The 12,085-nt window shown below is 46.9% G+C and overlaps 1 protein-coding gene across 1 annotated transcript in view; it reads right to left on the bottom strand.

The window, feature by feature from the left end:
* Positions 1-12,085, bottom strand: part of ASTN2 (astrotactin 2) — a 715,352-nt gene that overhangs the window by 446,311 nt on the left and 256,956 nt on the right. Inside the window, exon 11 of the mRNA XM_053473898.1 lies at positions 1,568-1,756. Coding sequence (XP_053329873.1) covers positions 1,568-1,756 — 189 coding nt within the window. The remainder of the gene's footprint in view (positions 1-1,567; positions 1,757-12,085) is intronic.

The following is a 12,085-nucleotide window of genomic DNA, read 5'->3' as shown; positions in this document are numbered from 1 at the left end:
CACATATCATAAAATATTTACATCCTTCATAAATAAATAGTGAATAAAGTTCTTGACCCCACTATACATTAAGAAGCCCCATATAATGCAGAGTTAAATCAATGTGATCTTCTCACCCACTGAATTACATAACATTATGTTTTATATATAGCGCGAGCAGAATCCATAACAATGTACAATGATAACAATGTTAAAATGATTGTAACAATGTTACAACGATTGGAATAATTAAAAATTAAACACAATAATAAATCAGAACAAAAGAAGAAGAGGTCTTGCAAGCTTACAATCTACTTAGTGGTTGAGGGGGAAGTGATTTAGTAGGAATTTATTTCCTCCCATTATATCCTATGGGCATTCCCACCAAAACTGTCATTCACCTGTCATTCTCTGGAAGTCAGCCATAATTCCACTTACTCTGACTCCTAGAACCAGAACCTATGACTGTACTAACGGAGTATGTGTGTCAAAGATCTATATGATAGGTTTTAATGATATGTCCACTTGGGTGACCTCACTGCAGCTACATTTCCATGTGAATTACACATTTTTCAACTTCCTCTTTGAGAAATTAGCTAGAAACAGCCCTTCATAACAAATAGTAAAGTGAAGTATTTGAAACCACCTCTCCTGAAAATTCTCCTTTGTGAATAAACCCTCTGGGTTTGCCCGTATGGTGCAGAATGGACGTAGGTATTTCAAGACAAATCTCAGACCAAGCAGTCAGTTATGGTACTATGTGGCAGACTACTGTTGGGGGATAAAAGCATGCCCCCCATCTGTCCCGATTTAGGCGGGAAAGTCACGATTTTGGGTCGCTGTCCCGCCTATCCCTTCCTCTGTCCCGCTTTGCAGGGTCAAAGGATGGGTGAGGCGAGATCTGTACTCACCTCAGGTGCAGCTGTGGGGGGCGCACAGCCGCCTGATCAGCAGCTGCAGCCTGCAGATTAGCTGGGAGACCACAATCTCCCTCTAGTCGGCTCAACATTAGGGAGCACAAGGTCTGTCTGTCCAAATTGTAAAGTGCAACTGCTTGTATCGCTGAGTTCCGCAAGATTAAAAAAAAAGTGTCCCTCTTTCACATTTGGAAATGTTGGGAGGTATGTAAAAGGGACAGCAAATCGAAGCACTAGGTCCATCTGGTTTGCCAATTTGTTACATATGCGATAAAATTAAGAAGTACTTTCATCTAAGCCTCTGACAGTTTAAATTTAGACAATGGCATCTTACAGCAGATTCCCTTCCCTTTCTTTTGCTATTTGCATGAGTATTTACATACCTGGGAACCAGCTGATGTTGGGGGTGTTCCCGCTGACATCACAGGAAACACCCTAATTTACAGCAGAAATGGGCGGAGAGGAGGCCGTGTCAAGACCCCGCTCCCGCGACCTGGAGTATTGGAGTGTTGACCCGGAGAACCGGTGCTTGACCCGGAGATCTCGAGGTCAAACACGGAGAGTTCCCAGGTATGGTTATTTATTAAAAAAAATAGCATGAAAAAGGCCATACCATAATAGCTTCAAAATGCCCAAAGTACTCAATTTATTAGAAAGCCTGTAGGTCTCACCTGAAGCTCATCTGGAAAACACGTCCCTGATTTGCTCTCTGTGTTTTGTTGTTGAACCCATGCAGCATTTCTGCAAACAATGTGTTGTTTAGGTTATTGTCAGAATGTAGGCACTTGGGGCCCTCGCATATGTCAGTCAGCGTCAGACAAGACCTGCCATCTGGAGCCAGTTGATATTCTTCCACACACCTACAAAATCAAAGTAATGCCATGATGCTTTCTGCTCTAATATATCTTAATAGATTTATATAGTAAGACAGTTCAGAATATTTTAGGTTTTTGGTTTTCAAAACATTGTTAAAGATAATAAAGGCCCTATTTTCCTCATGCCAGAATGGATAATCTTGCATGATAATGTTGATACATTGAAACATTGTGAAGAAATGCAGGTAAAATCCTATAAATTTAAATCATACGATATAAAAATCAAAGCACTGAAGAGGATGTTTTAATCATATAATCCAAGGGTGTCCAAGTTTTTTCTGCAGCGGACCACTTCATCAGAAATGTATATGTGTGTGGGCCGCACTCATTTTTCACTGAGAGAAAATATGGCCGTAATAATGCATATTAATACAGGGTTAATTTGGCGATAATGAAAAAAGCAGTGGACAAGTTTTTTTGATCAACTTTTATATGTCATTCTATCAATATTGAATTACTTAAACAGCAAAACAAAGTCAGTCCACAAACTATCTAAAACAAGTTTAGCCAAATAAAACTGCACAAGGTTGAGCACACTGTGAGTACAAGCTGTATTTAAGATGGTGCACACTGGACACAGGGCTGGATTAAGACACCCAAACACACACACACCAGGACAGGCTCTGCCACACCAACACCCAAACACACACACACTAGAACAGACTCTGTCACACCGACACCCAAACACACACCAGGACAGGCTCTGCCACACCGACACCCAAACACACACACACACCTGGACAGGCTCTGCCACACCGACACCCAAACACACACACACCAGGGCCGGCTCTGTCACACCAACACCCAAACACACACATCAGGAAAGGCTCTGCCACACTGACACCCAAACACACACACACCAGAACAGGCTCTGCCACACCAACACCCAAACACACACCAGGACAGGCTCTGCCACACCGACACCCAAACACACACACCAGGACAAACTCTGCCACACCGACACCCAAACACACACACACATCAGGACAGGCTCTGCTACACTGACACCCGAACACACACACCAAGACAGGCTCTGCCACACCGACACCCAAACACATACACCAGGACAGGCTCTGCCACACCGACACCCAAACACACACACACCAGGACAGGCTCTGTCACACCGACACCCAAACACACACACACCAGAACAGGCTCTGCCACACCGACCCCCAAACACACACACAAGGACAGGCTCTGCCACACCGACACCCAAACACACACACACCGGGACGGTTGTCGGTGTGGCAGAGCCTGTCCTGGTGTGTGTGTTTGGGGGTCGGTGTGGCAGATCCTGTCCTGGTGTGTATTTGGTTGTCTGTTTCCTGGCTCTTTACTGTCAGGGTTTCGGCCTACCTGCACTGGCTTTCCTCGTCATGGCTCTCTGTTTGTTAGGCCGCGCCCCCTTCCTCTTCCAACTTTATGCCTAAGTTAACCCCTCCTCTTCCTGCAGGCTGTGACTATATTGACCAGCTAGTTCAGTTGCTGGTTGCCCTTTCGTGGTTCCGGACCTGTGAGTGCGTGCTGCCTTCCAGTGTTTGATTCTTGTGTATGACCCGGCCTGTCTGACTCCTATTCTGGTGCTGACTCCTGCCTGCTTTTGGACTACGTGGATTTCTGGACTCCTGACCTTGGCTCGTATGACTACCCGTTCTGGCTCCTGACCTTGGCTTGTTCTACGACCACCCGCTTGTCTTATGTTTTGGATTCTTGTTATTATTTTATTTTAATAAACATTTTGACCAGTACCTTTTTGCCTCCGTCCTGATTCACTGGTACCCTGACATTACGAAAGGGCCATGAATCCTGATGGTACTGGTACTCTTCCTGTTCCTACAGTCTTCTCCCGGTTAGACCAACAGGATCACAGGTTGGACCAGTTGGCTGCTGCAGTACAGACACTCCTTAACCGCACAGCGCATTTGGAGCCACCACCTGCACGACCTATAGCTCCGGCTCCTTATGTTGTTCCTGCACCAGCTGTTGCAGCTGAACCACTGGCTCCCAGAGGCATGAGTGGTACTGCTCCTCTGCCCCAACGCTATGGAGGGGTACCCAGTGCCATGGCTTTTTGAACCAGGTTGGCATATATCTCGAATTGGTGCCTCAGGCTTTTCCGACCGAGCGGGCCAGGGTTGGTTTCCTGATCTCACTACTAACCGACAAAGCTCTAGCATGGGCTAATCCACTTTGGGAGGCGAATCGGCCTGTTGTGCAAAATTATGCAGAGTTTGTGGTTTCTTTCCGTAGAGTCTTCGACATTCCGGCCCGCGCTACCTCTGCTGCCAAACACCTTATGTCCATTCGCCAGGGGACTAGGACTGTGTCTGATTATGCGATTAAGTTCCGTACCTGGGCAGCAGAGGTCGGGTGGAACAATGAGGCTCTAGTGGCTGCTTTCTTCCATGGTCTGAGCGATTCCATTAAGGATGAAGTAGCAGCTAGGGATCTCCCTACTGACCTCGAAGCCTTAATCACCTTCCTGACCCTTATTGATACAAGGCTTAGGGAGAGACCCTCTTTCAAGGAACACCTGAGGAGGCATCCTTTAAGGTTGGCGCCAACCTTTTTGAACCCACCCGTTCCTCCTTCTCCTCCCGTGCCTCCTGTGGATGTCCTGCCGGAGGGCGTTGAGCCCATGCAGTTGGGGGCTACCCGGCTCTCTGAGGCCGAGAGAGCGTACCATAGGAGGGAGGGCCTATGTCTTTACTGTGGCCAAAGTGGGCATTTGCTACGTTCCTGCCCAACTCACCCGGGAAACGCTCGCACCTAGGGTCCGGTCGGGGACACACTCTAGGTGGGCTTACCCGGTCCCCTAACATCTTCAAAAACAAGCCTCTACTTACGGTTGTTTTGTCATGGCCAGTGGCTTCGATTGTTACCAAAGCGCTCATAGACTCAGGTGCTGCCGATGCCTTTATTGACACCTCCTTTGTGGCTAACCATTGTATACCTGTTATTAACAGGGAGAAGCCCTTGGCCGTCCAGGCTATTGATGGTAGGCATCTGCAGCCTTCGCTCATTACCAAGGAGACTATTCCTCTCTCCATGTCCATCGGGGCTCTCCATCAGTAGAAGGTCCAGTTCCAGATGATCTCCTCTCCTTACTTTCCTGTGGTGTTGGGCTATCCGTGGTTACAAAAACATAATCCTACCCTCGATTGGCGGCAGTGTGAGGTGTTAGCCTGATCGCCTTCTTGCCAAAAGGAGTGTCTTTGCGAAGTTATCAAGGTCCTTTGTACTGATGCTACCTCGGTGTTGCCACAAGGATACAAGGACTATGCTGATGTCTTTGACAAAGTTCGGGCTGGTTCCCTACCTCCCCATAGGTCCTATGATTGTGCCATAGAACTCCAGCCAGGCGCTGCTCCTCCTTGTGGTCGAGTCTACCCATTGTCAGTTGCTGAGAATAAGGCCATGGAGGATTATGTCTCCGATGCCCTGGCTAGGGGATTTATACGTAAATCCACTTCCCCCGCTGGTGCCGGCTTTTTCTTTGTAAAAAAGAAGGGGGGTGAACTTAGGCCCTGTATTGATTACAGAGGTCTGAATAAAATTACGATCAAAAATGCATATCCAATACCGTTGATCACTGAGCTTTTTGATCGGTTAAAAGGGGCCAAGCTGTTCACCAAGTTGGATTTACGTGGGGCCTACAATTTGGTACGCATTAAGCAAGGACACGAATGGAAGACAGCATTTAATACCAGAAGTGGGCACTATGAATATCTGGTTATGCCTTTTGGCTTATGCAATGCTCCTGCTGTCTTCCAGGAGTTTATCAATGACGTACTCAGAGATATGCTACAGGAGTGTGTTGTTGTATACCTCGACGATATACTCATACACTCGCCTTGTCTCGAGACCCATATCAGTGACGTCAAACGTGTCCTCCAACGCCTCAGAGAGAATGGTTTATACTGTAAGTTGGAGAAATGCGAGTTCCATAAAAACCAGGTTGCATTTTTGGGCTATATTATTTCTGATAAGGGCTTTTCTATGGACCCTCAAAAGGTTTCTGCGGTACTTAATTGGCCTCGTCCTGTTGGTCTTTTCGGTCTGTCCTACGCTTCCTCGGTTTTGCTAATTATTACCGCAAATTCATACGCAACTTCTCTGATTTAGTCAAACCCATTACTGACCTCACCCGAAAAGATGGTGATCCTTTACGATGGCCTCTGGTTGCGATTCAGGCGTTTGAGGATTTGAAAAAAGCATTCGCGTCCGCTCCCGTCTTGGTCCACCCAGACCCGACACTACCATTCATCCTGGAGGTAGATGCGTCTGAGACAGGAGTAGGCGCCCTTCTGTCTCAACGTCCTAAACCTGAAGGCCCGCTACACCCGTGTGGCTTCTTCTAAAAAAAAACTCTCTCCAGCCGAATGCAACTACGAGATTGGTGATAGGGAACTTCTGGCTATAATTCTGGCACTCAAGGAATGGCATCATCTCCTTGAGGGGACCACGACACCTGTTTTGATTTTAACAGATCACAAGAATTTGGCCTACCTCTCCGAGGCCAAAAGATTGACTCCTCGGCAAGCTCGGTGGGCCTTATTCCTTTCCAGGTTTAATTTTACCTCCCGGGCTCGAAAAACGTACGTGCGGATGCTTTATCTCGACAATTCACTTCCTCTTCCAGAGAAGAAGTGCCTCTGACACCGATTATTCCTCCCGATCGCATCCTGGCAAGCATCCGTACCAGTCTGACCTCCCCATTGGGGGAGAAAATCCTGGCTGCACAAAATCAGGCTCCACCGTGCACACCGCCTGGCAAGTGCTACGTACCTGTTCCCCTCCGACATTCCTTGTTGCGCACTTACCATTGTTCTAAGGCCGCGGGCCACCCTGGTAAGAATCAAATGATTTGGGGTATGACCCGTCAGTTCTGGTGGCCCAAGATCCGTAATGATATTAAGGAATTTGTTGCCTCCTGCCAGACCTGTGCTCAAAGTAAAGATCTCAGGCATCTTCCTGTGGGTTTACTGCAACCTATTCCCAATGGCGAGAGACCCTGGACACACATTTCCATGGACTTCATTGTGGAACTTCCTCCCTCCCAGAACAATACTGTCATTCTGATGGTAGTGGATCAGTTCTCCAAGATGTGCCACTGTATCCCACTTAAGAAACTCCCATCTGCGCGAGAATTGGCAAACGTCTTTACGAGGGAGATCTTTAGGCTGCACGGAATACCTAAAGAAATAGTCTCAGATAGAGGGAGTCAGTTTGTGTCTCGCTTTTGGCGTGCCTTTTGTCTCCAGTTGGGGATACGCCTTTCCTTTTCCTCGGCCTACCACCCACAATCTAACGGAGCCACAGAGCGCTCGAACCAGGGCTTGGAGCAGTACCTTCGTTGTTACATTTCGGATCATCAGAACAACTGGTCTGACCTGTTGCCTTGGGCGGAGTTTGCTCATAATAGCCATGTATCCACCGCCTCTGGTCTCTCTCTACCCGATAGCTTTCCACCCCAGAGCATCCCTGCTCTCGAGGACCGTCTACGCGAACTCCGATCCATGTGGGCACGGGTCAAGGACTCACTCCAGTTATCAGCACAACAGTACAAGCTCCAGGCTGACCGCAAACGGCTTTCGGCTCCTTCCTACCAGGTCGGGGAGAGGGTTTGGTTATCCTCTCGCAATCTGAACCTCTGGGTTCCCTCTCACAAACTGGCCCCTTGTTTTGTGGGTCCCTACCGTATTCTGCGCAAGGTTAATCCGGTGGCTTATGCCTTAGATCTTCCTCCCAACATGCATATTCCGAATGTCTTCCATGTCTCGCTGCTGAAACCACTTGTTTGCAACCGATTCACTGCTTCAGCTCCTCGCCCTCGCCCGATTCCGGTTAATGGTCATGATGAATATGAAGTTCAGTCTATCATCGATTCTCGTGTGTCCAGGGGTCGCCTGCAGTATTTAGTTCATTGGAAAGGATATGGACCTGAGGAACGATCTTGGCTGCCTGCCCAGGATGTTCATGCCCCTAGACTGGTACGAGCCTTTCATACGCATTTCCCCTCTAAACCTGGTCCCTCCCCCCGGGGGAGGGGTCGTTAGGGGAGGGGTACTGTCAGGGTTTCGGCCTACCTGCACTGGCTTTCCTCCTCATGGCTCTCTGTTTGTTAGGCCACGCCCCCTTCCTCTTCCAACTTTATGTCCAAGTTAACCCCTCCTCTTCCTGCAGGCTGTGACTATATTAACCAGCTAGTTCAGTTGCTGGTTGCCCTTTCGTGGTTCCGGACCTGTGAGTGCGTGCTGCCTTCCAGTGTTTGATTCTTGTGTATGACCCGGCCTGTCTGACTCCCATTCTGGTGCTGACTCCTGCCTGCTTTTGGACTACGTGGATTTCTGGACTCCTGACCTTGGCTCGTATGACTACCCGTTCTGGCTCCTGACCTTGGCTTGTTCTACGACCACCCGCTTGTCTTATGTTTTGGATTCTTGTTATTATTTTATTTTAATAAACATTTTGACCAGTACCTTTTTGCCTCCGTCCTGATTCACTGGTACCCTGACATTTACTTACTGCAGGAATAAATAGAACTATTTAATTTTTACTTATCCAGAGATAAAACACCCTCCTGAATTTATAGTCACTTCAAAACTTCCTTGGCCCAGAAATCAGTGAGATGAAAAGTAAAGGTTTTGTGTTATTTACTCTGTTTCAATATGCATATTATATAAAAAAGGATTAGTGGCACTAAATTGTGGCTTCAGGTATCCCGCATATGATGACTTTTTTTGGTGTACTGATTACTCCCAGTCCCATCACATAAGATTCTATCCTATATTATCTGCCGAGCGCTGATGTCATCTTTATCCAGTACACATGAATGCCGAGGAGTTAAGATTCTGTCTATTTTATTTATTTCCATAAAATGGCCACCAAAATCCTCAGCACCAGCCCCATGATGCTCTTAATCCGTCCCAGCCTCCAGCATCAACCAGCTTAAATCCATCTTGTACCCACAGTGTGCTCCAGCCTTGTGCAATTTTATTTGGCTAAACTTGTTTTAAATGGTTTGTGGACTAACTGTAACTACGGGTTACTTACCTTCCGTCCGCCCGAACCGCTGTTCCTCTGAAGTCCCTCGACGCCTGTAGCCATTGGCAGGTTTCCTTAACACTGACCGCATGGTCTCTGGCTCTGTCGGCACGCGCGCGCCACTGTGTGGCCTCTTATAGGGACCTCACTTTTGCGTTCCAAGCCTCCGTTTCATGTGGGGCGGGAAATTCAATTAACATGTCTAATTAAACCTGGCTGTTGCACTAGATCAGTGCCTGTGATAGTGCCTTGTGCATGTTGGCTGTGCTTATTACATTTCTAACATCGTGATTTTGGCTTTTGGCCTTGGCTTGTCTTTTGACGTTCCTGTCTATCTCCTGCATTTGACCAGGCTTGTTTTGATTATCCTGTCCTCGGCTCCGTGTAACGACTACTCTTTTGCCTATTGCTACCTGTATCCTACTCTGCTCCTGTAAACGGTGGATGATACCAAGTTCCTGCATTGCTGGTCCTCTAGCCATGACACTGACTTTGTTTTACTGTTTAAGTAATTTAGTATTGATAGAATGACATATAAAAGTTGATAAAAAAACTTTTCCACTGCTTTTTTCATTATCGCCAAATTAACCCTGTATATGCATTATAAAGCTAAAGGCCATATTTTCTCTCGGTTCTAGGCAGCAGGGGTACTAGAAGGGGTAAGAAGTGTTACTCGAGAGGGAGACACTGACGGTTTGATGGTGTCAGGTTACTGTCATGTGCCAGGGTTGAAAACGTGATCGTTGAGAAGAGCGAATAGTAGTTGGTGCTACATTGTCAAAAATATTAGTGGAAACAGAGGGATGGTTTATAACAGCAATGCGTAAGAAGGTGACATTTAATTGCCAGAGTGATGGAACAGAGGGAATAGGTTGAGAAGTGCAATTCTGTCACAGTAGGAAGCCTATACCACCATCTTATTTTGTCATCAGGTCTGGGAGTCTGCGTGAGGTGGAGCCCACTGGGAAAGTGCAGGGGACAAGAGGTTGTGTATAGCTGTTTTTTGGAACATGCACTCCAGAGAGCAAAGATAAAAGAAGGGCAGGTAGAGTGGCAGGGTATGTTAATAAGATTCTTGAGGTTTCTTGAACGTTGAGTGGCAGATTAAAGGGAGCAATTAAGGGGGCCCAGGATTTTGGGAAATAACCCCAGCTGGTAAAAGTAGAGAAAAGGTGGTAAAAAGGACTTGTGGGAGCTGAGAAATTGCTGGGAGTGGGGGGAGGTGGGAAAAAGAGGGTGTTAAAAAGTGCCTGGAATGAGAGAAGAGGAGAAGAAAGTAATAAGGAAGCAATGCAGTGGAGTGATGGTATTGGTGGCTGGACGGAGATAGAAGTTATATTGACAATAGAGGAAACTGAGAAAAGAAAGAATAACATTGTGAACATAGTGAATGATGGGAATGGAATGGTAGTATAGTTCACTTCAGTGGAGTATTGAAGGGGTGCTTCAAAGTTCCTCTTTGTCGTTCCTTGCCAGACTCCTTGTTGCCCTCCTTGGTGAACTACCTTGGTAAACTCCTAATTATTGGCACTTAGTAAACTGGTACTTAGTGGCCTGTGCCTTCAGGAGACTTGTGCCTCAAAAGTCATAAAAAAAAACGTTTTAAGATACCTAACAAGTTATTTGATGATTAACCAAGATGTAACAAATACAAACATAATTAATGTCTATCTCTTCCCTTATAAGTATGCATGTGGGCTTGAGGGATTTCAGCAATCCCAAGTACAGAAAGGAAGATGGAAAAAAAAGTGGCAATCTTCTGGATCCTCATGTTTCTATCTGAAAAGCCCATATGGAACCAAGACCATCATCTAGGATAATAATTCAAGAATCACCAGATTCTCCGCACGCTGGATAAAGTAAAATGGCTTGGCTTTATTGCTACTCCAAAATTTGGCACAGTACATTAGGGTATTATTATCATAAATAAAAACAAAATCCTTGTTCTACTGAACACTAACTCAACAATATGATATACTAACTGAGTTGGATGGCTTGTCCACATGCCAACAGCATTATCACCTTCACATTTGAACTTCTCTCAACTGCTTCCTACCCCTTCACAGGAAGCAAAACAACATATTTCCTCCTTTTTGGCAGGGGAGTACTTAACAGCACCTGTAATTAATTATGTTTTGCAGGTAAACCAGGGGGCTGGAACTGGAGTCCTCACCTGCAGCCTCCCAGCAACCTCCAAAATGTGGAGCAGAGCACTGCCCCACTCTACTCTCCAAGTCCTCCACTCCGGGGCCCCAAATCTACACTCAAGTGCAATATCTGTGTCACGACCGAGGTACGGGCTGTGGATCCGCGCTGCAGAAAAGGCGCCTAGTGGCGAGAGGACGCTCTGCCACCAGGGCAATGGTGATGCGGGCCGTTCACCACAGAGAGCAATGTAAAGGGTGCAAAAACTCAGGAACATAAAATAAAAAATAATAATAATAGTATCTGAGGGATCAGGCAATAGAGTAGTCAGGGTCACAAGCAAAGGTCAGGGCAGGCAGCAAAACAACGAAGGTCAGGATCAAGCAGGAGTCAATACCGGAAAGATAAAGCAGGATACAAACGCTAGTGAAGGCAAAAAGGCACTATCACAGGCAAGGGTGTATTGCCAAATGAGGGTTTAAATATCCCTCCAACAATACAGATCCTCCTACCCTCCTAATTAGGGGGAGGAGGAAAAATGATAAATGTCACTTTAAGAGTGACATGAATATTCATTAGTTTCACGACGTGGAGGCGCGCACCCCGTCAAGATCCCTTGAACTCACCGGGGACGCGCATCTCGAAGGAGGATGGACCCAGCGGCAGCTCACCGCAACGGAACGAGCAGGGAGCCGACCGCGCGGGCTGCGTCTCGGCGTCCCTGCAGGCGGCAACGCGACGGAGGACGTAACAATCTGCTTTACAGTAACACATTGTCCTTGGACTAATATTCTGGATTAAATTAAGAATAAGCCTTGCATAATAAGGGGAGATAATTCCCATCCTCCACAATTTCTTGCATTTCGATACCATATAACTTGCTGTCAGAATTCCACCCTGTCAGCCAGGACTGTATTTATTTTACTTCGTGTCATATTAGTGGCAGCCCCTAGAGGCCTCCTGTGTGTACACAGTACCCTGTAGGCTACCGCTACTTACCTGGGTGTTACCCTTCTCACTCTGGAGCACCCAGACCTAATCAGTGCAACCAGCTGAGCCTCGTTGACTGGACTCAGCCTGCCTATTTTATACTTTTCTGCCATTCAGTCAGGGCCTTTGCAT

This window comes from Spea bombifrons, chromosome 8 (assembly GCF_027358695.1).
Source record: "Spea bombifrons isolate aSpeBom1 chromosome 8, aSpeBom1.2.pri, whole genome shotgun sequence".
In the NCBI taxonomy this organism is placed as follows: Eukaryota; Metazoa; Chordata; class Amphibia; order Anura; family Pelobatidae; genus Spea; species Spea bombifrons.
The sequence above is the reverse complement of the archived record's forward strand: the minus strand, read 5'-3'. Positions and strand labels throughout refer to the sequence as shown.